Below are 27,989 nucleotides of genomic sequence, written 5' to 3' on the forward strand. Positions count from 1 at the left end.
TGGAAGGAATAATGATTCCTAACAGCATGTTGTGAAATCCTTTGTAACGGTTTGTGGTTTCTAGACCAGCTCTCGTGTCTATAAAGCAGAGCTGCCAACGCTCACGCATTGAGTGTGAGAATCACGCATTTGGTCAAATTCCCACGCTCTCAAGCTGATCACAAATTTCTCACGTTCTGTCGTGAGAAATTCTGTGATCAACGAAAATTTCAAGAGGGAGGGATGGAAGCAGAAACAGCGGCGGGGCAGATGCGGACGGGGAGCCGGGGCTGGCGAGTGTTTGCCGGGCTGGCGAGTGTTTGCCGGGCTGGCGAGTTGCTCGCTGCAGCTCCGGCCATGGAGCAGCCTAGCCTCAGTGCCAGAGTCCCGGGCCGTCGGAGGCATCGGAAGCGTTGCGCCACTGCCATGGGAGTCTCTGTGCCGAATTCGCCCTGGTGACCGGCATGGATCAGCGCTGCTGGAAGTTAGTACCAAGCACTGGGTAGAAGCGGTGGCCTTCAAATGGAGGTGGTTGGTGAAAGCATCCTGCTTACCTGCTAGACCTTTACCTACTGTAACTGCTGGGAAAATGTTCCCGGTGTTGGGGGGAGTTCAGAACCAGGGGTCGCAGTTTAAGAATAAAGGATAGGCCAGTTAGGAAAGGACTGAGATGAGGACAAACTATCTTCACGCAGAGAGTTGTGAATCTGCGCTCCCTCAGGCTTGGCCTCTCCAAATTTCTCACTCCCAACTCTCACCCAATGTTGGCAGCCCTGATAAAGAAACTTGATACGTTAACGGTTTTTCTTCATTGATGCCACCTGAGCTGTGGAGTGTTTCTCCCCAGTGTTTTGCGGTTGCATATTTCCAGGGTCTGAAATGTTTCACTTTGGGTTATTCCCGTCAATTTGTGATCTGGCCTCAGCCGCCACCGCGTCGGGAACGGCGACCGTTACTAGCACACGCACGTGCCTATTTTAAACTCCCAGCTGCTGCACGCGCCGTGCCTGCCCTTCACTGGGACCGGTTATTTTGTCATATAAAACTTAAACCTGCTGATCCATAGACAACACTAGTTGGATTTAGCACAGTGATAACGGCGAAGTTTGATGGTGCAAACTATGCCAACAGTAAATGCGTTATATAAGAAATGAAATGCAGGTCGCAGCAATTTGCACGTGGGAGTGGGAGTAGGCGGATGCTAAGACCCGTGCAAGCCGAGAGCTGTGCATGTTTTGAACATTGATGTTGGGGTCATTGGAGTGAATGGGTCCCTCTGCTAAAAACAAGGAGAGGTTATGCACACTCTCGCCCCCAAAACTTCATCGTTGTCGTTTTGAACATAGGGGTTAGCTCGGTGATATAGGGAAAGAATCAAACGTTGTTGGAGACTCGAGACACTGCAGATGCTGGAATCCTGAGCAAATCACACGTTGCTGTGGACGCGCCGCGCGCCCACACCGGCTGGTCACTGGGCGCTGTGAGTGCAGCTGCTCGCATCCACTGTGAATTTAGACAGTGGAGTTCAGCTGCCCTTAGCAATGCTGAAAAGTGCCAATGACCAGAATGTTACCAGTGCAACGTCGAGTTGTGATTACTGGGTTGACGGGTCCAACAAGGAGGACGTCCTGGAAGATTACTACGATGTAGAGGCAGAACTGGGACGGTAGGTCAGCGACTGATTCCACTTTCGGTCATCTCATCAGCTGTTCAAAACATTTCTAAATACCGTTTTTTTTGCAGGTTTGATTATAGGGTAATGTTGGGGGAAGGAAATCACTATTCTCCGTTAAACTTTCAAACAAATATGTTTTACATCCTGTCCGTTTCCCTATCGTCTGAGGTCCAAGGCAAAAAGAACAAGATTGATGCATAGAGGTCAATATGTATAAATAATGTTAACACGAAAATGTTACCCCTATTTCAACGAGACGAAGCAGCCCCAAGATTATTTTTCACGTTATTGGTTGCCTTTCATAAATTCGTAACGACTAGCGTTCAATATTCACTGATAAATACTGCGTTGCCTATAGTTTTATAGTTTAATAGTTTTATAAAACCGTATGTCCTAAAATTTCGTAAAATCCAGGAAGAATGTGGAGGGTTTGTAAAGGGTGCAGAGGAGGTTTACCAGAAAGATGCTTAAATTAGAGGGTATGGACCACATTGGAGAGGTTGGACAAACTTAGATTTTTTTTCACTGGAGCGCCGAAGGTTGAGGGGAGACCTTATAGAAGGGATGTAAAATTAAGAGGCATAGATAGGATATACAGTCAACCTTTTTTCCAAGATGAAAATATCAAATACTAGAAGGAATAGCTGGGGTTGTGATGGAGGCAGATATGATGGTGGCATTTAAGAGACTGTTGGATAGGCATGTGGATATGTTTGGACATGAAATGTGTGGGCAGATAAGAGTTGGCATCATGGTCGGCTTACTGTCCCCATCATTGACTGCATCTACCCACTGTCTTCGGAGAGCAGCCAACATATTCAAAGGCTTTCTCAACCGACACATTCCTCCTCCTCCTCCTCCTCCTCCTCCTCCTCCTCCTCCTCCTCCTCCTCCTCCTCCGCTAATCATCCCCAATCAGTACCCCATTCCTGCCTTCTCCCCATATCCCCTGCCTCTGCTATTTAAGAGCCCAATTCTAGCTATCTCTTGAAAGCATCCAGAGAACCTGCCTCCATCGCCCTCTGAGGCAGAGAATTCCACAGACTCACCTCTCTCTGTGAGAAAAAGTGTTTCCTCGTCCCCGTCCTAAATGGCTTACTCCTTATTCTTAAACTGTGTCCCCTGGTTCTGGACTACCCCAACATCGGGAACATGTTTCCTGCCTTTATGGTGTCCAAACCCTTAACAAACTTATATGTTTCAATGAGAATCCCTCTCATCCTTCTAAACTCCAGAGTGTACAAGCCCAGCTGCTCCATTCTCTCAGCATATGACAGTCCCGCCATCCCGGGAATTAACCTTGTAAACCTACGCTGCACTCCCTCAATAGCAAGGCAGCTGATATAGAAGCTTGAACGCGTGCTCCACCAGACACAGAAACCGATTCTGTCCCTCGTCAGCTGCAGGTAAACGTTTGGAAATGTCCGACGTTGGAAATTGTGACGAACCTCAAATAATGTTAGTTTGTATTGTGTGTGTGTGTGTGTGTATGTGTATATTGATTAGATTAGATTAGATTAGATTATTCCTTTAATAATCCTTTTTCAGGAAATTACAGTGCCACGACAGCTTCAAGACAAACATAACACCACGCTTTCATACATAACAAGTTAAAATACGTTAAAATACAAGTTAAAAATACAATTAATTTAAAAAAAGTGCAGTTATTTATGCTCATTATAAAGTCTTATAGCAGCTGGTAAACAGGACTTCCTGTATCTCTCCGTTTTGCACATTGGTGTAATCAGCCTCTGGCTGAAGATGCTGCTCTTGATCACCTTCAGGGCATGGAGTGGGTGAGTGGGGTTTGTCATTATGGAACCTAGTTTATTTAGTGTTCTGGCCTCTGCCACCTGCTGGACCGTTCGTTGCTCAGCCCCGACCACTGAGCCGGCCTTCCTGATTAGTTTGTCCAATCTGTTTTTATCCGCTATACGGGCGCCATCTCCCCAACAGGCCACAGCAAAAAACAGAGCACTGGCCACCACTGAATGGTAGACACTGCACAGTAGGGGTTGGCAGATATTAAAAGACCTCAGCCTCCTTAAAAAATACAGTCGGCTTTGTCCCTTCCTGTACACCGCCTCCATATGACACTTCCAGTTCAGCTCACTGTCAAGCTGCACCCCAAGGTACCTGTGATTAGCAACCACCTCCACCTCAGTGCCCTTAATGGTGATCGGCGTTGCTTGAGTCCTCCTCCTCCCCCTCCTAAAGTCCACCACTATCTCCTTGGTTTTTGTGGTGTTAAGATGGAGATTATTGTGTGCGCTCCACTCCACAAAGTTACTTATAATGTCTCTGTATTCCTCCTCATTGCCCCCTTTAATGAGGCCGACAACAGCTGTATCATCCGAAAACTTCTGCAAAAAGCAGCTGTTGGTGTTCCATTGGAGATCCGCTGTGTAGATGGTAAACAGGAACGGAGCCAGCTTATGTATAATGACTGTTACTGTTGAATCATGTGATTAACAGTGTGTGCAGTGATGTTTAGGGAAAAATCAATAGGCAGGCTGTGTACCGATCTTGGGAAAAAATCTCTCACTCACTGTTTTAGTTCCTAAATAGAAACAGTAAACAATTGATATATTTAGCAGGCAAGCAGCATCTGTGAAGGGAAACATGGTTATTGTTTGTGATTAGTGATCTTTTGTGATGATATTGACGACATGTGAATTCCTCAATAAAAATTCTCGATCTTCGTGAGATGGAGGCATCGATGAAACAGATTATGGATAGTTGTTCATACTTTTCTGCAAAACATTGTCTTTTCAAACATTCCTTCTAAACTAGAACAATACAACATTCCATATCAGGATGTGCTGTTCATAGAGCACTTGGAATGCGGTTAATTTAATTTATTGTCACGTGTACCAAGGTAGAGTGAAAAGCTTTTGTTGCCTGCTAATCAGTCAACAGAAAGACAATACATAATTACAATCAAATCCTCCACTGCGTACAGATACATGATCTGTATCTTGGTGACAGTTGGTGGGGACATGGCGAATTTCCTAAGCCTAAGGAAGTAGAGGCATTGGTGTGCTTTCTTGGCCATTGCTTCAAAATGGGTGGTCCAGGGCATGTTGCTGGTGATATTTACTCCTAGCAATTTGAAGCTTTCAACCATGTCTACTTCGACACCGTCAATGCATACTGGGGTATGTGTACCATTTAGCTTCCTGAAGTCGATCACTATTTATTTTGTCTTGTTGACATTGAGGGAAAGGTTGTTGTCTTGACATCAGGTCACAAGGTTCTCAATCTCCTCCCTGTAATCGTTATTATTTGATATCCGGCCAACAATGGTGGTGTCAGCTACGAATTTGTAAGTTTAATTGGATTTTTACTTGGATGCACAATCGAGGACGTACAAGGAGTAAAGAAGGGGGCTGAGACGCATCCTTGCGGAGCACCAATGTTAAGAATTATCGTACAGGATGATTTTTCTCCTATCCTCACTGTTTGTGGTCTATTAGTCAGGAAGTTGAGGATACAGTTGCAGAGATGAGGGCTGACTCCAACTTATCTTAACTGGTACATGCGACAATAAACTGACCTTTAACTTTGACCTTGAAGTTCCACAAGTTAGGTGATCAGCTTGGATGGATTAATGGTGTTAAAAGCAGAGCTTAGTCTTTGAATAGGAGCCTGACGTAGGGGCCTCTCTTATCCAGGTGTTCCAGGGATGAGTGTAGGGGCCAGGGAGATGGCATCGTTCATAGAAAGCATTTTATCAGGATGCATTACAGCTTGGTTTGGGAACAGCTCCATCCAAGACGGCAAGAAATTGCAGCAAATTGTGGACGCAGCCCAGACCATCACACACACCAACTTCCCTTCTATCGACACCATTTGTACCTCATGCTGTCTTGGCAAGGCCAGCAGTATAATCAAGGACGATTCACACAATGGCCAGTCCCCTCTCCCATCAGGCAAAAGGTATGTAGTGTGAAAACGTACACCACCAGATTCAGGGATGTTTCTTCCCAGCTGTTATCAGGCAACTGAATAATCCAACCACAAACAGAGAGCAGTGCTGAACTACTATCTACCTTTTTGGTGACCCTCAGACTATCCTTCATCAGACTTCGCTGCCTTTACCTTGCACTAAACGTTATCCCCTTATCATGTATCCATACACTGTAAATGGATCGATTGTAATTGTGTATTGTCTTTCTGCTGACTGGTTAGCATGTAACAAAAACTTTTCACTGTACTTCTGTACACATGACAATAAACTGAACTGATCATCCGTGGACCTGTTGTGGCGGTAGGCAAACTACAGTGAGTCAAGGCTGTTTTGTAGATTGGAAATGCATTCCATAACTAGCACCTCAAAGCATTTCATGGTTGTGGATGTCAAGTATGGTGGTCATTAAGGCATGAAATCTTGCTTTTCTTCGGCACAGGGATGATACTGATCTTCTTGAAGCAGGTGGGTACCTCAGAACAGAGTAGGGAGAGATTAATAATGTCCGTGAATACTCCTAATTAGCCCGCACAGTTTCTAAGGACACGGCCAGAGACTCTGTCTGGGCCAGTTGCTTTCAGTGGGTTCACCCACGGGAAGGCCAATCTAACCTCTGCCAGGGAAGAGATACACCTTGAGTCTGAAGGGAATGATGTCATCACCCCGATGGCTTTCTGCTCAAAGCGAGCAACGAAAGCATTGTTCCTCAGGTAGGGCCACACTATCACCAATTATGTTGCCTGAATTTGCTTTGCCGCCAGTTATACATTCAGACCGTGCTACATTCTTCGCCTGTCCAAATGATTATACTGGACTTAAGCTTGTCTTTTTGCATCCTTGACAGCTTTGCGGAGATTAACCTATTTGTGCAGTATGGTTTGAGTCTCAATCAACTTATTTGGGAAGAGAAAATGGAGAGAACAAGCAATAATAGTCGGGGAAACTGTACAACATGAGCACAAGGGGAAGAGGTTTAGCTTGCATGACAGGGATCATGTATTTAAGTCTCCAGCAGGTCTGAAATGAGGAAATTGAAAAGATAACTGAAGATCAATAACAGATCCAATTTTAACATGGACCAGTACAGAAGTACAGTCATACAAGACTGCGTTATTGCCCCAATGCTTTCTCTATCTTTATTGTTCCATTACTGTATCTCACCTTCAACTAGCTTCTTGCTGCAGTAGATCTAACCTACAGGACAATTGGGAAACTTTTTGATATATGCATGCTCCACTCAAGTTTCCAACCTTTACATCTTGATACTTATGTATGCCCATAGCTGAGCTCCAAGGTATCACCTTGTAAAGTAATCTGATCTCAAAGAATACTCCGTTTTTTCAATTGTTGTAGTAAATTGAAAAATAAACCAGAGTATCAAACTCTTCTTGGAAGAAATCCCACTTACCAATTTTAGAGATTAAACATCTCCAAAACATAAACTTAAATAATGACTGCATTCAGGAGTTTGAAGTGAAAGCATTATTTTTAATGCAATCTGCTTCAAGTTATCATTTTTTAATGGTTTAGTGTGGACACTGTCCAAATTCTTAGTTATAATTTGCAATTTATTTTCTTCAGTTACATTACTGATACTGTATTCTGCCTGTTCAGTGATCTGAGGCAAAAATGGGAATATATAGTTGAGAGCATTGTTCTGCTTCTTTCAGAATTCTGTTCACAGAAATTGGCCTGTGCTATTGTTAGTTGTGTATGGCAGATGAAGAATTTAAAAATATTTTTGTATACAAAAATAGATTACCAGATTGTTATCATATTTGTGGCAATTACTGAGTGCAATGTACAAATTGTTTTCTACATTATAACAATGACCACTGTTGAAGGCACTTCTGGCTATAAATGACTTTGGGTAGAGCTAAAATGTATTATATCAGGGCATTTTTTTTCTTTTTCTCTTTTAGGTCTGAAGCTTTATAAAGGTTGAATTATTGATACAGGATATGTATTGTCAAGAATTCTTTGCTATCTTGTGGTCAGTGAACCTCTATATGAGATTCATGAGAGGTAGTCTTGGATGGGAGGATGCTCCTCAAACAGCAGAGCATCCTGGACAATACAGCTCATCCCCTCCATGACACACTGGTCACACCTGAGGAGTACCTTCAACAGACTGGTTCCACCAAGATGCAGGACAGAACACCACAGGAGATCCTTCTTCCATATGGCTATCAAGCTTTACAACTCTTACCCCTTCTGTCATGGGGTAGACTGAAACTCTTTCCCCCCACCCCCAATTCTTTGCATTTCTTTGCACATCCCCCAAGCCTTTCTACTCGTCACTTTAATTTCATGTTTCACGTATTTTGTATTTTTATGACTGTTGGCAGCTCAATTTCCCTCCTGGGATAAATAAAGTTCTCTCATATCGTACAGCAGCAGCTATTGGGACAGTAAAGGAATCTATCATTTTAATTCAGAGACAGACACAAAAAGCTGGAGTACATGGCGGGACAGGCAGCATCACTGGATAGAGAAATGGGTGATGTTTCTGGTGAAGACCCTTCTTCAGTCTGAGAGTCAGGGGAGTGGGAAACAAGAGATATGGAAGGGTAAGGTGTGAAAACGAGAGATCAAAGGGGACAAAGATCAAGGAAAATGTAGAATAGATCATTGTTAGCTAGGGGTAGGTATGTTGCAAAGCCTACCTGAAGCGTCCTTGAAAATCTTCCGTTGCGGGTGTGCGCGATTTTGGCGCCGTTTAGAGGGGGCGGGTTTAAAACGCGATTTTCTCTAAGCTGTTCCAATCGAAAATGTTCAGCCTAGTTAATTATTAACGAAAAATCGCTGGAAGACCCCGTCGCAAAAGCTATTATTAGGTTTAAAGGCCTTGAATAATAGTTATAGTAGTTTAAAAATCAATCTCTAAACCCGCGACCGTCAGCAACCGCAGGGTCTCATAAAGCAAATAGCAGAAGTTAGGTTGTATATTTTTACATTAAAAAGGGCTTCTAAAGATCCCTTTATACAAAGTTTAATATTGCGAGTAGCTCAATTTGGGCCCATTATATCGCGCAGTATTTTTCTGGGCATTTGGGGCACAAATCTACCGCAATGTGAACGTTCTAAACCAGCGCGTTCCACAGGATCCCACTGGAAAGCTGATTTAAATGGGCATTTATTTACAGCAATTGAACACTAAATTCCTTCCATTTGGCCTATAAATTAATGTAAATGAGATTTAAAAATCATGTTTTATTGTGAATTATTTGTGAATATTATTTGGACATTTAGGCTATTTAAAAATGTTAATCATTTATTAAGAAATGGATAGATGTTTAGATCTAGTAATTGAAGTCTGAAATTAGCTACAATTAGGTAACTAACTAATTATATGCTTTAATTTCAGGTCATCCAAGTAAGATTATTTTATATTTGTTTCAGAATGCTTCAATCTATGATAACTGAAAATTTCATTCAGTTCTCTTAATTTTTAAGAAAGTTATGGGCTTGACTGTTCACGATCACAGCTTTTTTGTTATGTCCATAGAAAATCAATAGGGAACAAGATGCTAATTTCCCAGTATGAAAATGGCCATAACTTTTTAAATACTTGAGATATGAAAGTGAATTAGGTGTCAAATTAAACTTATTTTTATGCTTTATCTGATGGGATAAATTACAGACTTGATTTTTAAAATCTCAAAATTTTGTAACATTGCTACTAGGGGGAGATGACAACGAGGCATACAAAGTATCAAAGGGAGATCATGTGGGTCTAGGCAGACTGAGCGCTCACCCTGCCTAGACCTACATGATCTTTGTATCTTCTCTACCCAGGGATGAAGCCCCAAGAGGACTGGAGATTAGCCAATATTATTCGTTGGAAGGAACTGCAGATGCTAGTTTAAACCGAACACACAAAATGTGTTTATCTTCGGTGTAAACCAGCATCTGCAATTCCTTCCGACACATTTCAATTCAGAGCACATACTGCTCTCTTGCTCGCTGAAAATAGCAAGATTGCATGATAGGTTACTTGTAGAAAATAGTGTTCCCTTTAACTAACTACAAACTTAACTTTTTGTCAGAAAAATTACTGAAATCCTATTGACATTTCACCCAAAATGTCATGGATAATGATCAGCTCTGATTTGTTGCAAGATTTATATTATTTGTGCTAATCATAACTTAGTGTGTATTTGATGTGTTGAAACTGCAGCATCTTCATAACACTGTACTCAGTTTTCCTCAATCGATTAAACTCAAAACGAAAGAACCAAATTACGTGTCACACTAACAATCTACCTAATTATTAAAATAAAAGTAGCTTATTCCTTTCATTTCAACCCTTGATTATGTCTCTTTGGGAAGTATAAAGAATAGTTATTATTTTTAATTAAAGATAATAATTATTTTTTGAGTAATCAGGTTCTTATTGACCTGAGTAATTGGAAGTCCCTCTGAAGAAGGGTCTCGACCCAAAACGTCACCTTTTCCTTCACTCCATAGATGCTACCTCTCACGCTGAATTTCTCCAGCACTTTTATCTACCATGCCATCCACAAACATAAACATCAGATTGCATACTGTAAGTGATCTCTTTATCTTAAAATGTTATGTTGGAGTGACTCATTGCCTCAAAGTGCTTGGATTTTCAGTCATTCTTGCATTATGAAAACAGCATTATTCTGTGTAGTGTACTCTAATTGCATGGAAGTAACTATATAGCAATTCTTAACTTTGACGTTCTTTGGACACTTATTGCATCTGAATATTATTTGTCGAGAAATTGACTTGGAGGAAAATTATAGGAAAAACAGAGACCGAGTTTTGCTTCAAGAGGCTTTATTGCATGGTATATTGGAGAGGTGGTGGCAGTTAACTGCTCACCAATTCTCTGTCTTTGCAGAAGAATTAGCCGACAGTTATACAGTGCAGTAAACAACTTTTTTTTCCTGTCTATTACATGGGTATTAATTATTTCATTAGTGGAGACTTCCGGTGGCGCCATGCTGGACTAGCAGTCGCAACACTTAGCTCCGCAGCTGAAAATTCGCGATTTTTCGCGTTAAAATCTGGTGTGGAGGTCGGGACCGATTCAAAAAGTTACCGGAGCCCCTGGACGTCGCGCTGATGACGTCATCAGTAAGCGCTGTGCATTAAACGGAGGTTAGAAGCTTTTAAATGAAAAAAACGTCTCCAGCTCAGAGCCCTCAGAGAACAGTCTCAAAACACCTGCTGAAAAGCCAGAAACCTGAAGAACTGACCTCTGAAGTGGTTTCTATAATGGCTACGAGATCCAAGACTGAGATGGCTACTAAGGATAAAAATGAACTTGAGGAGATAAAGAATTTGGTAAGAGAACTGAGAAAAGATATTAAGGCTGGAAATTAAAAAATGATGGAAAATATGATGTCGAACATGAATGCCGGCAATCAAAAAGTTATTGATTGCATTGGCATTTAAAAAAAAAACGTATTGATGATGTGCAAGAAGAGCTAACGGGGAGAATTGATAAAGTGGAAGAAGATTCCACGAAGAAGTTTGAGGCTGTGCATGAAACTGTTTATTCATATCTAACTGCAATGAGAGGCATGGAATCATCTATGGTACAAATGTCTGAAGATATGCAGAGAATGAAGCTAGAACAAGACAGCCTCAAGAGTCACCTGGCGAAAGTCTCGGATAAATGCCTCGATCTCGGAGCTCGCTCAAGACACAAAAATTTAAGAATACTGGGAGTAACAGAAGGAGCAGAGGGAAACAACCCCCGTGAGTTTACTGCCAACTTAATTAAACATGTACTCAATTTACCCGTGGAACCGAAAATTGAAGTGGCACACCGAGTACCCAGATTTAAGTCAAGATCATAAGTAGGTCCAGCCCACCCACGACAGATCATAGTCAAACTTCGGGACATTTCAGCACTGGAAGAGCTGATGAAAAAAATCAAACACGGAGTGAAGATGACGTTTGGAAACAACTCTATCAAACTTTTCAGGGATTATCCCTATGAGATCGTGCAAAAGAGAAAACAGTTCTCACAGACAAGACAGATTCTCCAAGGAGTTCAAGATGTCAGATACGGCGTTTTTTATCCAGCCAGGATGCGAATTACTTACAAGGGAAAGGAGAAATCGTTTATTAACCTGGAGGCAGTGCACAAATATGCCCAAGAGATTGTGGCAGAAACAGATGATTAATGAATGCAGCGGGACAGTATGGACAAATTCTTTCTCTTTATTAGTTCACAGAGAACACCCAAAGATAAGGGAAGAAACACCATTCTCTAAAAGTCTAAAATGGAGGAGTATCTCCGTGTGCGCTGGTCTAGACACCTTATCTCTCTCGGACGCTTTGGAATTTAACTCAAGGACATTCTTTGTTCAAAATAAAGGAAAGACTGATTAACAAGGGTGCGACGAACAGGAGAGCCGAACGTGGAAAACATCACAAGGACAAATGGCGGTTTAAGATTTTAAAATAGTTTCACAAAACATAGAGAATTAACAATAATTAACAATACTAATATAGAAATAGAAACTAACCAGAACTATATAATGGGGCAAAATGTAATAATGTTTTATAAAGATAGACTATCCCATATATAGAGGGGGACAGTTAAGTAGGGATATAGAAATAACAAATAACAAATTTTAGAACTAACGTAGATAATATCATAAGTTTTAGTGCTATGTACTTCGGGTGGGGAAGGGAGGAGAATCAGGCACCTGGCATAGTTCCAGGAGCCTGATTCTGGTTAACCCTTTCAGCCGACAGCTGACTATTATCGAAGGTATAACTATAGCTATAAATAGATAGCAGATAAAAGTGTTAGATATATAAGTTTCACAGTAGCTGAACATACGATTTGATAAGTCTTAATGAAATATATATATAGTGTAATCGGGTGAAATACAACTGATTTTGAAAAGGTCCCGCCCTCCTATGCTAAGAGTAATAAAGGGAGCGGAGCTAATTGTATAACATCAACATTGGAAGTCGAATTGATGTCAAATCTCACAGTCGTGTGGGACACTTATTACAGTGTCGACCACTCTAGACACTGTAATTTCACTTGTTCAATTTTTTTTTAATCACAATATGTCACAACTATGTGTTTTTTTTTTTTTAAGGACAATCGCAAAAGGGATCTACCAAAGGAATTTAGTAACGTAAATGTTCCCCAAATATCCAGAGACCTGAGGTATGGATGCACCATAAGAATTAAGGGTATTAAAATCTGCGAAAATGCAAGACGATAAACAAAAGAAAATGGGAGGAATCACATTCTGTAGCTGGAACATAAGGGGTATTAATGAACCAATCAAAAGGGGCAAGATACTAGCTCAGTTGAAATCATACAACACGGACATTACTTTTTTACAAGAAACACATCTTAATCACCAAGATCAGATGAGATTGAGGGCGAATTGGATAGGCCAAACATATCACTCTTCACACACTTCGAAATCCAGAGGTACCGCAATTATTATTCGCAAAGGAATACCATTTAAATCAAAGAACATTATATCAGATAAGGAAGGGAGATATCTTATAGTTACAGGAGAGATCCATTCTACGCCAATCACCTTGGTAAATATATATGCGCCCAATTTTGATAATCCTCAATTTTTTAATAAAATCTTGAATACAATCGTAGAGTTCAACTACCAAAATGTTATAATTGGAGGAGACTTTAATTGTGTTTTAGACCCGTACTTAGATAAATCGATGCAAAAACAGAGAGATTATGAAATCTTAAACTAGTGAACTCTTAAATACATACACAAAAAATACAAACATAACAGACGTTTGGAGGATCGCAAATCCGACTGGAAGGGAATACTCGTTTTATTCAATGGTACACAAAACATACTCACGTATAGATTATTTCCTAGTGGATATAAAACTAATCCCTTATACTATGAACCCTAAATATCACACCAATACGATTTCAGATCACTCCCCGCTAACTTTCTTTTTAAAACTCGAAGGAATGTCTACGAATAAATCGTTTTGGAGGTTTAATCCACAAATTTTAAAAGACCCACAAGGGAGTATATATCTAAAAAAACAGATGGACTTATTTTTTGAGACAAATGATACACCAGACATATCGCCCACTTTACTATGGGAATCCTTCAAAGCATTTATTAGAGGAGTCATTATCTCATACCAAGCTTTTCAAAATAAAAAGAATAAGAACGAACAAAGACAATTAGAAGAACAAATCAGACAACTAGATATAGATAATGCTAAAGATCCAACTATGGATAAACATAATAAAATATTAATATTGAAATTTAAACTAAATACGTTATTATCAGATAAAGTTATAAGACTATTCCAAATTACAAAACAGGAACACTTTGAATTCGGGGATAAACCCCACCAAACTTCTGGCACGCCAACTGAAAAAACTGGGAAAAGACCACGCAATTTTAAAGATTAAATCAGATAGAGGGGAATTATTAACACTACCCAATGATATCAATAAAAGACTCGTTCAATTTTACCAGAATTTATACACATCCAAAACGCTAACAGACAATAATAAAGTTTCAGAGTTCCTGGACAATTGAAATCTTCCAAAACTAGAATTGAAGGAACAAGAGGAACTGGGAGCACAAATTACATCTAAGGAAATAGAAGACACAATAAACACACTAAAGAATGGAAAACACCAGGACCAGATGGATCCAGTAATGAATTTTATAAAAGTTTTTACGACATAGTTACACCACGTTTACAGAAAATGTATACATATGCTTTTAAAGAACAAATCCTACCTGAAACACTAGCAGAATCAACGATTACATGAATACTTAAAAAAGATAAAGACATAGAAGTACCAGGTTCATACAGAGCTATTGCATTGTTAAATACGGATCAAAAAATATTAGCGAAAACACTAGCTAGAAGACTAAGTAAATATGTTAGTAAATTAATAAACGCGGATCAAACGGGATTTATACCCAAGAGACACTCATTTAATAACCTGAGACGTCTGCTTAACATAATGCATTCACACAAACCTCAAGAACAAGAGTTATCAATCATTTCATTGGACGCAGAAAAAGCATTTGATCAAGTAGTATGGGATTATATGATTAAAGTATTGCAAAAATTTCAAATGGGAGAGAACTTCATCGCATGGATAAAATTATTATATAACAAACCTACGGCTAGAATATTAACTAATAATATACTATCTACGAAATTCCAATTATCAAGGGGCAATAGACAAGGATGTTCATTATCACCGCTGCTCTGGTAATTGAACCTTTAGCTGAAAGAATCAGAACACACCCGGATATTTACGGTTATAATACAAAATATTCAAATAACAAAATATCTTTATACGCAGACGATACATCACAAAACCCCAAATTAGTATACCAAACATACTAAATCTAATTGAGGACTTTGGATCTTTCTCAGGATACAGAATAAACTAGAACAAAAATGAAATGATGTCGATAAAACCGAAAGACTCAACGCATCTCTTAAAATTCCCCTTTAAAATAGCCACAGAAAAATTTAAATATTTGGGAATTGAAATTACTAGAAATTATCATGCAATGTTTAATGCCAATTATAGTCCCTTACTTAAGAAACTAAATACTCTAATCAAATTCTGGAAAACGTTCCCGATGTCTTTTATAGGTCGAATAAATGCTATAAAAATGATCTTTCTACCACAAATCCTATATCTATTTCAATCAATCCCTTTTTACCTTCCAAAAAAGTTTTTCAAAAAACTGGACTCAGACATTACAAATTTTATAAGGGACTATAAATCCCACAGAATACAAAGAACACATCTGAGCAAACCCAAAGAGCTGGGTGGTCTAGCACTCCCTAACTTTATGTACTCTGCCCAGCAGGTGGACTGGATTGTAATGGAGAGAGAGGACTGCTCTCCGTGCAATATAGGAGCGACTCTCCTCTCACCAATGAATCTGAATAACAAAAATTACAATAAAAATCCAATTATACATAGCGCAATTAGAACTTGGAAACAAATAAAACAGAATCTAAAATTAAGAAATCTATCTCTCTTATCGCCAATAGTCAATAATCCGTCGTTTAACCCTACTATAGATAAATCATTTACACAATGGGAAAGAATAGGAATCAAAACGCTCGGAGACTTGTATGAATTTGGAAAATTACTATCATATACAACTGAAATATAATTTGAGAAATAATCAATATTTTAAATATCTTCAAATGTGTGACTATCTGAAAAAATACACAAAAGACTATCATAACATGCCTCCAGACTTACTGGACGAAGCAATGAAGACAAAGGCTGAATCAGCATATGACACTATCTTAAATATAGAAATACCTACACCTGATGGTATTAGAAGAGACTGGGAACAAGAACTAGCTATAAAAAATTCAAAAGAGAGCTGGGATAAACACTTACTATATGTGCATAAATGCTCGATCAACGTAAGACACACTCTAATTCAATTCAAAACATTACATAGACTATACTATTCAAAAACCAAAATAAATAAACTTTTCCCTAACGTCTCACCCATTTGTGATAAATGTCAGTCCCAAGAAGCTACCATAGCGCACTCTTTTGTTTTTTGTATAAAAATCCAAAAATTCTGGAACAAAATATTTGAAATCTTCACAAAACTATTTAAAATAAAACTGATACCAAAAGCAGAATGGATTATCTTTGGAATAATGGAAGGTAGCCCTGAACTAAACGTGTTTCAAAAGAATTTATTTAATTACGGGCTAATAACGGGAAAAAAGCTTATACTCAAATTCTGGAAAAACGCTCCTATACCAACAATAAAAATGTGGATTTCAAACATGTTTGAAACATTACACCTGGAAGATATGAGACTCCTCCTCGCAGGCAAAGCAGACCACTTCCAAAAGACGTGGTCTGTATTTATGGACTTACTACAAGCATAAGGTGCAATAGTAATTTAAAAAATAAATGGTGCCAGGATCTGGTAACGGGGGGTGAAAAATATGGTTGGTATATCCCTTTTTGCGGAGTTTTTTATAATAGAGCGATTGTTTATTTTTCTTTCTTTTCTAGGGTCTATTTCTTAACTTTCTTCTCTAACTCTCTTTCTAATGGGCTTTCTTTTCCCAACACTTTCCTGCACTATCATGACCCTCTCTCACTTTCCTTACTTCTTTTATTTCTATCTTTCATAAAGCTCAAAAAATGAAGGGGTACAACAAATGTAATAAGATATATGTGGTCTGTATTACTGTAACTTATTGTACTTCTAATAAAAAAAAATTAAAAAAATTATTTCATTAGTCACAATATGCTTTTTGTTTATGTTAATCTTATTCAACAACAGATGGTTAATACAAATTAAACATAATACAAGGGCATCTTGACATTCTATCTCATCTTTCAAACAGACCGCGCCACTGCCCCCTCCCCTAGCCAATCATAACGCTCCATTGGCTGCTACTAGCGGCAGGGGGCATGGATGGTCTACCCAACTATTGCTGTTGTGTTTTGTTCACCAACGCTATGCATTCCCGGACCAGAAAAAAACAGATACAAAGTCAATTCTAGGAGATAACGTGTCTGAAACATGATTTGCAAGATTCTCATGATCTCTGCAGCTGGTCAACAAGAGATGCCAATTGCCACATCTGCACACCCTTTTGTTGCCTTAATTAATTCCAACCATAATTTAGTATCTGGAGATTTTAATTTTTCTTCTACATTTCCTTCCTTGGTGATCTTTTATGATCAACACTTATACTATAGTTTAATTGGCTTTTGCAAATGGCGGGTTATACCCTTGGGGGTAAGGGCGCATACATAGGCATTCTTCTTCATTATAATCGTCATCCTCTCTGTCCATAATACAATATTTTAACTTGTTTCTTAGCAGATCCCGTCATTAGTTCATTACAACAACATTTCATCAATCTTAAAGTAATATACAGTAGTACAACCATAACTAAAAACACCACCACTGCAAATGTTAATTTTGCTCCCAATTCACCAAACCATTTCTTTATCGTTTCTATTGGGTTCAGGGTCTTTTCTAAAACAAGTTGCATCCTTGATCATTTCATTAATTAGGTGCAAAAATGGCATTGTCTCCGATTATAATCTGGTTGGCACCAGTCCATGAACATAGACAAATGATACCCTGCTGAGGATCATTCTCTTATGTCAGAGGTGTTGCTGGGGTCTCCTGAATGGTTCCATCTAATTAGCCATTCAGCAACCTCGGACACAGTAAATGGAATAGCTCGCAGAAGTGTTCGGCACAGACTTGAAGGGCCGAGATGGCCTGTTTCCGTGCTGTAATTGTTATATAAGGTTATATGGTTGTACCTCCTTCAGCATAGGTAGGGACATGGGCACAAACCCAACATCTTAATCATCCCACACAGATAAGGAAGCCTATTTTCTCAGCAGTGTGTTCATTGTGTTCTGTGTGAGTTATTAGTTGAATTCCATAGTTTTTGTTTTGTTTCCTCATCGAAGGTCCCTTTATGCCTGTGAGTCCATTTCATACTCCACCTTCATCCTGTTTCTCGTAACTATCTAGATGCCTCACCACCCTCATGTCCTCTATGATCCCATACAATGCTAGTAAAGCAATAAGTATTTAATACTACAAAGATAGTTAATAAGGAATATCTTCATTTTGACTTTTTATCTATCTTGTTATCTTTTACAACATTTTTACGGCTCTTGTGTTTCCTTCTCAAGGGATCCATCTGAGGGATGCAGTTTACATCTCATGGCGTGTATCCAATCGGGTTTCTCTTTTACTTTACTTTTACTGCTGTGTTGTTAGCAGCACCAAATATGATCCTTTCCACCTAGGCGAGAAAGAATCTTTGTTCATTACTCGCACATAAACCTGATCTCCTGGTTTAAACGGGTGCATATTTCCTTTTGTTGGAGGGACCTGTGCCTGCTTTACTCTCTCACAGATTTTGCTAACTGTTTCACACATGGCTTGAGCATATCTTAAGGATTTTTCAACATTCCAGATCAGGGATACCTTTTCAGGAGTCATCGGAAAACGGGTTTCTGTTGTCATAGTTACTTTATGCAGTAAGTCTGATAAACGCTTGTTCTCGGAGAGAAGTCTTTTTGTAGTATCAGTGCTTGTTCCGGCAATTGATTCCAATTGAGTTATGGCTTCAGTTTGTTGATTTACTGCAATGAAGACGGGCTCCAACCTAGCGTTAAAGTTGGATTCCATCAAATTAATTTTCTCATTTACTACTTCGATTTGTAGATCAAAATTTACAGACATTTCATCCTTCATGGTAGCCAGTTCTTCATGGACAAAAGTAGTGATTTTATCTTTAAAACCTGAACATTTTTAACCAGATTTGGTCCCTCTAGTCTACCGCTGGCTCTTGGAGTACACCATTTGTCCATTTCCCCCATAACTACTCAGCTCCACTCCTTTTCCATCTATTTTTGTGAAATCTGATGGGAAATAAACTAACACTGTGAGCCTGCTGCATTTATATCTGATTCCAATATCAGGCTGATCCAAAGAAATATGCAGTTTGGGAAATTTAGGCTACGGGTAATTTTTCTTTGCAAATTTAAATAAATCGTGACAAATTAAACCAAGGGTAGAGCAATTGGCTGCATGATATTTTATAGATTGCACGGAAACTGAAGGAAGTGCAGGCATAGCAGTACTTGAATATCTTTCAATTTATTTGAAATGCAAAAGCAAAGCTGATTATTATAAAAAAATAAGGGAATGCGTATCATCAATTTAACTTGTTTATTGATTGATATAGCCTGGCTGTGTTTAATTGATTTTGGGAACATGTAAACAATGTTTCCACACACATCACCTAATCTGTATACCAAGCACGACATTTGCCCAAAAGTGTTCGATTGTAAGTGTTCAAATATTCCATTGCAAGTGAAGGATACTCGTATGCCCTTGAGTACCACAAAATGATAATTTTTCACAATATAGTAAATGTGTATTTTTATATGGTTCATTAGTTATATGTTGGTATGACAACAAGGCCACAGTTTACAAAAATAAAGCATATATTAAAGCGTCCAAGATAAAGCATATATTAAAGCGTCCAAGATATCCTGAAATCAGAGGGAGAGGAGCCTGAGGTCGTGGTACATATAGGTACCAATGATATAGGTAAAAAAAGGGAATAGGCCCTGAAGGGAGAATTTAGGGAGTTGGGAGGAGAGTTAAGGAAAAGGACCAAAAAGGTAACAATCTCAGGATTACTGCCTGTGCCACGCGACAGTGAGAGTAGGAATGGAGCGAGGTGGAGGATAAATGCGTGGCTGAAAGAATGGTGCAGAGGGCAGGGATTCAAGTTTCTGGACCATTGGGACTTCTTTTGGGGAAGGTGGGACCTGTACAGAAAGGATGGGTTGCACTTAAACCCGAGGGGGACCAATATCCTGGCGGGGAAATTTGCAAAGGCTACTGGGGAGACTTTAAACTAGAATGGTTGGGGCGAGGGACTCAAATAGAGAAAGCTAGTAGACAGAATGGGAGGCAGGAAGCAGAAAAGGGAAGCACTCCGACACAAGAGGAGAAATAAAAAAAAGGAAATAAACAGAGAATAAGAGGCGGGGGGTTTCTTAAATGTGCATATTTTAATGCTAGGAGCATTGTAAGAAAGGTGGATGAGCTTAGAGTCTGGATAGACACCTGGAAGTATGATGTTGTGGCGATCAGTGAAACATGGTTGCAGGAGGGCTGTGATTGGAAACTAAATATTCCAGGATTTCGTTGCTTCAGGTGTGATAGAATTGGAGGGGCAAGAGGTGGAGGTGTTGCTTTGCTAGTCAGGGAAGATATTACAGCAGTGCTTTGGCAGGATAGATTGGAGGGCTCATCTAGGGAGGCTATTTGGGTGGAACTGAGAAGTGGGAAAGGTGTAGCAACACTTATAGGGGTGTATTATAGACCGCCAAATGGGGATCGAGAATTGGAAGAGCAAATATGTAAGGAGATAGCAGATATTAGTAGTAAGCACAAAGTAGTGATTGTGGGAGATTTCAACTTCCCACACATAGACTGGGAAACACATTCGGTAAATGGGCTGGATGGTTTGGAGTTTGTAAAATGTGTGCAGGATAGTTTTTTGCAGCAATACATAGAGGTACCTACTAGAGGAGGGGCAGTGTTGGACCTCCTGTTAGGAAATGAGACGGGACAGGTGGCGGAGGTATGCGTTGGGGAGCACTTCGGGTCCAGTGATCACAATACCATTAGTTTCAATATAATTATGGAGAGGGTCAGAACTGGACCTAGGGTTGAGATTTTTGATTGGAGAAAGGCTAACTTTGATGAGATGCGAAATGATTTAAAAGGAGTGAACTGGGACATTTTGTTTTATAGGAAGGATGTAGAAGAGAAATGGAGGACATTTAAAGGGGAAATTTTAAGAGTACAGAATCTTTATGTTCCTGTTCGGTTGAAAGGAAACAGTAAGAATTGGAAAGAGCCCTGGTTTTCAAGGGAAATTGGACATCTTGTTCGGAAAAAAGGGAGATCTACAATAATTATAGGCAGCATGGAGTAAATGAGGTGCTTGAGGAGTATAAGGAATGTAAAAAGAATCTTAAGAAAGAAATTAGAAAAGCTAAAAGAAGACATGAGATTGCTTTGGCAAGTAAGGTGAAAGTAAATCCAAAGGGTTTCTACAGCTATATTAATAGTAAAAGGATAACGAGGGATAAAATTGGTCCATTGGAGAGACAGAGTGGACAGCTATCTGCAGAGCCAAAAGAGATGGGGGAGATATTGAACAATTTCTTTTCTTCGGTATTCACCAAGGAAAAGGATATTGAATTATGTGAGGTAAGGGAAACTAGTAGAGTAGCTATGGATACTATGAGTATCAAAGTAAAAGAAGTACTGACACTTTTGAAAAATATAAAAGTGGATATGTCTCCAGGTCCTGACAGGATATTCCCTAGGACATTGAGGGAAGTTAGTGTAGAAATAGCCGGGGCTATGACAGAAATATTTCAAATGTCATTAGAAACGGGAATAGTCCCCGAGGATTGGTGTACTGCGCATGTTGTTCCATTGTTTAAAAAGGGTTCTAAGAGTAAACCTAGCAATTATAGGCCTGTTAGTTTGACTTCAGTGGTGGGCAAATTAATGGAAAAGATACTTAGAGATAATATATATAAGCATCTGGATAAACAGGGTCTGATTAGGAACAGTCAGCATGGATTTGTGCCTGGAAGGTCATGTTTAACTAATCTTCTTGAATTTTTTGAAGAGGTTACTAGGGAAATTGACGAGGGTAAAGCAGTGGATGTTGTCTATATGGACTTTAGTAAGGCCTTTGACAAGGTTCCTCATGGAAGGTTGGTTAAGAAGGTTCAACTGTTGGGTATAAATGCAGGAGTAGCAAGATGGATTCAACAGTGGCTAAATGGGAGAAGCCAGAGGGTAATGGTGGATGGTTGTTTGTCGTGTTGGAGGCAGGTGACTAGTGGGGTGCCTCAGGGATCGGTGTTGGGTCCTTTGTTGTTTGTCATGTACATCAATGATCTGGATGAAGGTGTGGTAAATTGGATTAGTAAGTATGCAGATGATACCAAGATAGGGGGTGTTGTGGATAATGAAGAGGATTTCCAAAGTCTACAGAGTGATTTAGGCCATTTGGAAGAATGGGCTGAAAGATGGCAGATGGAGTTTAATGCTGATAAATGTGAGGTGCTACACCTTGGCAGGGCAAATCAAAATAGGACGTACATGGTAAATGGTAGGGAATTGAAGAATACAGTTGAACAGAGGGATCTGGGAATAACCGTGCATAGTTCCTTGAAGGTGGAATCTCATATAGATAGGGTGGTAAAGAAAGCTTTTGGCATGCTAGCCTTTATAAATCAGAGCATTGAGTATAGAAGCTGGGATGTAATGTTAAGATTGTACAAGGCATTGGTGAGACCAAATCTGGAGTATGGTGTACAATTTTGGTCGCCCAATTATAGGAAGGATGTCAACAAAATAGAGAGAGTACAGAGTAGATTTACTAGAATGTTGCCTGGGTTTCAACAACTAAGTTACAGAGAAAGGTTGAATAAGTTAGGTCTTTATTCTCTGGAGCACAGAAGGTTAAGGGGGGACTTGATAGAGGTCTTTAAAATGATGAGAGGGATAGACAGAGTTGATGTGGACAAGTTTTTCCCTTTGAGAATAGGGAAGATTCAAACAAGAGGACATGACTTGAGAATTAAGGGACAGAAGTTTAGGGGTAACATGAGGGGGAACTTCTTTACTCAGAGAGTGGTAGCGGTGTGGAATGAGCTTCCAGTGGAAGTGGTGGAGGCAGGTTCGTTGGTATCATTTAAAAATAAATTGGATAGGCATATGGATAAGAAGGGAATGGAGGGTTATGGTATGAGTGCAGGCAGGTGGGACTAAGGGTAAAAAGTTGTTCGGGACGGACTTGTAGGGCCGAGATGGCCTGTTTCCGTGCTGTAATTGTTATATGGTTATATGGAGACCTGCTTTGTTAACCAGAAATTCTGTAGCACAGTCATTCATTTTTATTTAATTTGACAAGATACTGTGTATTTTAATTATTATTTTTTGTATAAAGAAGTACCTGTATAGGCTAAAATAAAGTTTGCACTCCAACTGGGGCTTCTTCTTCACTTGCTCTCTCACACAATTATTCATTTATTCAATAATTATTCAATGAAACAATTAGGAGAAATAAGCTTCATGACAGTCTCTTTCCTCAATGAAATAACAAGACTTCATATTTGAGTGTCGCACTCAAGTCTGAAGCATTTCCTGCCGTGTTCAGACAGAAGTGCTGCTTTGTTGACATTCTTGGCCACTCTCTGAGAGACACTAGCATCACAGAAGTCTGTTTTAAGCCACTTTGATCTGTTCCACGTTATCAGGAAGAGAGCAGGAGCTCTGTGACCAGCAAAGACTATGAGAAAGCATCCTAGTTGATTACTAAAACTTGCACTTCAGAACTATCTGAGCTTCTATCATAAAAATATGTGTGAAGCACATAAGGGTCATTCTCTTTTCTCCTGTTGGGCAGAAGCTACAAACGCTTGAAAGCACTACCAGATTCAAGACCAGCTTCTTACCTGCTGTTGTCAGTCTCCTGAACAGACCTCCTGTATGCTAAGTATAAATTCCTGACCATCCAATCTACCGTGAGGCATTTGCAGTTTTTATTTACACATTATAGCTGTAATATGATTTTCTGCACTATATATTTTCTCTTTTGCACTACCTGATGTTCTTGTGTATGGTATGATTTGCCTGGGTAGCACACCACATAAGGTAGTCATTGTGTCTTGGTACATGTGACAATAAAAAACTAATAACAAAATAGCAAAAGGATTTGAGTATAGGAGCAGGGAGGTTCTACTGCAGTTGTACAGGGTCTTGGTGAGACCACACCTGGAGTATTGCGTACAGTTTTGGTCTCCAAATCTGAGGAAGGACATTATTGCCATAGAGGGAGTGCAGAGAAGGTTCACCAGACTGATTCCTGGGATGTCAGGACTGTCTTATGAAGAAAGACTGGATAGACTTGGTTTATACTCTCTAGAATTTAGGAGATTGAGAGGGGATCTTATAGAAACTTACAAAATTCTTAAGGGGTTGGACAGGCTAGATGCAGGAAGATTGCTCCCGATGTTGGGGAAGTCCAGGACAAGGGGTCACAGCTTAAGGATAAGGGGGAAATCCTTTAAAACCGAGATGAGAAGAACTTTTTTCACACAGAGAGTGGTGAATCTCTGGAACTCTCTGCCACAGAGGGTAGTCGAGGCCAGTTCATTGGCTATATTTAAGAGGGAGTTAGATGTGGCCCGTGTGGCTAAGGGGATCAGAGGGTATGGAGAGAAGGCAGGTACGGGATACTGAGTTGGATGATCAGCCATGATCATATTGAATGGCGGTGCAGGCTCGAAGGGCCGAATGGCCTACTCCTGCACCTAATTTCTATGTTTCTATGTTTCTAAGACCATTTTTGTATTTCTGCAAATGTATTGATATTATAATTGTAATTGTAATTAATTTATTAGCCAAGTATGTAAAAATATACAAGGAATTTGATTTGCCATACAGTCATACCAAAAAAGCAACAAGACACACAACAACATAAAAATTAACATAAACATGTGATGGAACTGCGCACTGTGATGGAAGATAATAACGTATTATCTTCTTCCCTTCTTTTCTCCTGCGGTCGGGGCAGTCGAACCATCCACAGTCGGGGCAATTGAAGCTCCCGCAGTCGACGATCGAAACTCCCGCGATCGGGGCAATCGAAGCGGCTTGGTGCTCCCGAAGTCGGTCCCTAACCAAGGGACTGCGAGCTCCACGATGTTAAGTCCACAGGCTCCCGTGGTTGGAGCTCCCACTGTCTATCGCCAGCAAAGGGACCGCCAGCTCCGCGATGTTAGGCCGCAGTGCGGACGGAGATATGATACGGAAAAGTCGCATCTCCGTCGAGGAAAGAGATAAAAAAAGTTTTGCCCCCCCTCATATAATACAAAATTAAAGATACACTAAAACATGTATCAACAGACTAAAAATAACAAAAGGACGAGACAGACCGTTTGCGAGGCTGCCATCATACAGCGCCACCTGGTAAAAATAAATGTATGAATGTAAAAATATAATAACCAATGGCAGCCTTGAGAGTTTGCTCCCATGGCATTTTAATATTAATTCTCAGGATGTCATTAACATAAGTAGTCATGTGGTGGAAAGGCAATTAAAAAGACCTCTTGTAAATCTTGCATGTAGTGATGATATGATTTGTTTACAAATGAATGCTATTATTCTTTGAATGCAAGGCAAGAAAAATACCAAAGAATTAAGTTTCCTTTTATTAAATGTTTTTAAAATATTTTGAAGCATTCAGTTTCTCTCTGAATGAACTGAATCAGTATGGTGAGTGAAATATTGAAATCCGTTTTTTTCCATAAATTAAACCATGATTTTTGCTTATTAATTGTTAAATATTTGGTTTTGTAAATGATTTGTTTCCACTAAAATGTTGCAATATTTTCATGTTCAAATAATTTCAATTATTAATGCCAAATTATCAGCTTATCAGTTGCAAGTTAAATAGACAAATTTGAGGTTCTCCAGATAATTGACAAATAAAGTTTCACATGGCCCATTGCTCATTACAATAATGTCCAAAGAAAATTTAAAGGAAAAAATGTTCTGCAAAAAATAATTATAAACATAAATGGATTGAAATATAACGTTAATTCAAATTAATATTTACTTTAGTTTAGAGATACAGCATGGAAACTGGCTTTTCAGCCCACGGATTCCACGCTGACCATTGATCGCCCATCCACACTAGTTCTATGTTAAACCACTTTCTCGTCCATCCTGTACACATTAGGGACAATTTTACAGTGACCATTTAACCTACAAATCCACACATTTTTGGGTATGGGAGGAAACCAGAGAACCCAGAGGAAATCCCTGAGGAAATTCCAGAGTGAATATGCAAACTCCACACAGCGAGCATGAGAGCTCAGGATCGAACTGTATCTCTGATGCTGTGAGGCCGCAGCTCTGTTATGTATCCATTTAAAAGTTAATAGATTTGTTGTATAACATGTAAAGATAATTAAAACTGATTTTCTGTTTACTTAGGGGTGCTTCATCAGTGGTGTTTCAATGCAAACAGAAAGGCACTGAAAAATCTTATGCTGTGAAAGTGCTAAAGAAAACAGTAAGTCTTCACTGTTTAGACAAGAATCGATATTTTACATTGAGCTAATATGGCAGGATTTATTTATGAGAAGCAGAAGCAAGTACAGTGCAAAAGAGAAAAATGGGGACACAAGAGACCAGATGCTGGTATCTTGAGCCGAAAACAAACCACTGGAGGAACTCAGCTGGTCAGGCAACAACTGTGCAGGGACATGGACTTATACTAGATGCTGCCTGACCCGCTAAGATCATCCAGCTGGCTACAGATTCCAGCATCTGCAATCTCTTGTTCCCATTATTAAGGCATCCTTTGGTATGAAAATATACCAAGCATATATACTTTAGCAGATTACACTAAAATATGAGGTATTGTTAACAGTAAAGAAGGTTATCACAGATTACAGTGGGATTCTCATCAGCTAGGCACATGGTATGAAGAATGACAAAAAGTGTTCAATTGACATGTGTGAAGTATTGCATTTTGGGGCATCACACCAGGGTAGGATTTTTGCAGTAAACAGTTGTGACCTGGGGAATGTGGTAGAGTGCTTAATTGTCATATGTACTGGCAATAAAATTAAACACTTATTTGCTCCAGCTTAACAGACATGTTAGTACCATAACACATAAACAAAATATAATAAATAATATACAATAAATTAATAACTGTAGGACTAGGTACCTATAATAGTGCAAACAAAATGAAGTGCGTAAAGTGAAACCAGGGACACGACCCAAATAAGATCATAGTTGCTGAGGTTGGATTGTGGTTAGTGTTGTGCCGTATTCAACAGCTTAATGGTTGCTGGAAAAAGGTGTTTTGAACCTGTTGGTTATGATTTTCAGCCCTCTGTTCCACTGCTCCTATGGAAGAAGCTAAATGAGTGCGTTGCAGCAAGATGAGAGCATGATGAAGGTGGTTTGAGTCTGATATTGGCTGCCTTTTGGAGACAACGCCTCCTACAGATGTTTTCAATGATGGAGTGGGCAGTACCTGTGATGGAGTACCTCTTTTGTTCCTGCGTGTTCAAGTTGCCGATCCGTGTCCTGATGCATCCAGTCACTATGCTCTCTACTGTACACCTATAAAAGTTCAAGAGAGTACTCGTTGACGTATTGAATCTCCTCAATCTTCAAAATAAAGTGAAGATAGGGGAGATAGGGAAGAAAGAGTGGATAGGGGTGAACCAGTGGATGGGTTATATCTGGACTTTCAGAAGGCTTTCGACAAGGTCCCACATAAGAGATTAGTATACAAACTTAAAGCACACGGTATTGGGGGTTCAGTATTGATATGGATAGAGAACTGGCTGGCAAAGAGGAAGCAAAGAGTAGGAGTAAACGGGTCCTTTTCAGAATGGCAGGCAGTGACTAGTGGGGTACCGCAAGGCTCAGTGCTGGGACCCCAGCTATTCACAATATATATTAATGATTTGGACGAGGGAATTGAATGCACCATCTCCAAGTTTGCGGGTGACACTAAGCTGGGGGGCAGTGTTAGCTGGGAGGAGGATGCTAGGAGGCTGCAAGGTGACTTGGATAGGCTGGGTGAGTGGGCAAATGCATGGCAGATGCAGTATAATGTGGATAAATGTGAGGTTATCCACTTTGGTGGCAAAAACAGGAAAGCAGACTATTATCTAAATGGTGGCCGATTAGGAAAAGGGGAGATGCAACGAGACCTGGGTGT

The 27,989-nt window shown here is 39.7% G+C and overlaps 1 protein-coding gene across 1 annotated transcript in view; it reads left to right on the forward strand.

Moving 5' to 3' along the window:
- The first annotated feature begins 1,167 nt into the window (after positions 1–1,167).
- The window catches only part of camk4 (calcium/calmodulin dependent protein kinase IV), a 130,390-nt gene continuing 103,568 nt past the window's right edge, over positions 1,168–27,989 (forward strand). Inside the window, exons 1-2 of the mRNA XM_033017417.1 lie at positions 1,168–1,645; positions 26,240–26,318. Of these exons, the coding sequence (XP_032873308.1) occupies positions 1,521–1,645; positions 26,240–26,318 (204 nt within the window). The 5' untranslated portion in view covers positions 1,168–1,520. The remainder of the gene's footprint in view (positions 1,646–26,239; positions 26,319–27,989) is intronic.

The sequence above is a fragment of the Amblyraja radiata genome, chromosome 3, assembly GCF_010909765.2.
Source record: "Amblyraja radiata isolate CabotCenter1 chromosome 3, sAmbRad1.1.pri, whole genome shotgun sequence".
Classification (NCBI taxonomy): Eukaryota; Metazoa; Chordata; class Chondrichthyes; order Rajiformes; family Rajidae; genus Amblyraja; species Amblyraja radiata.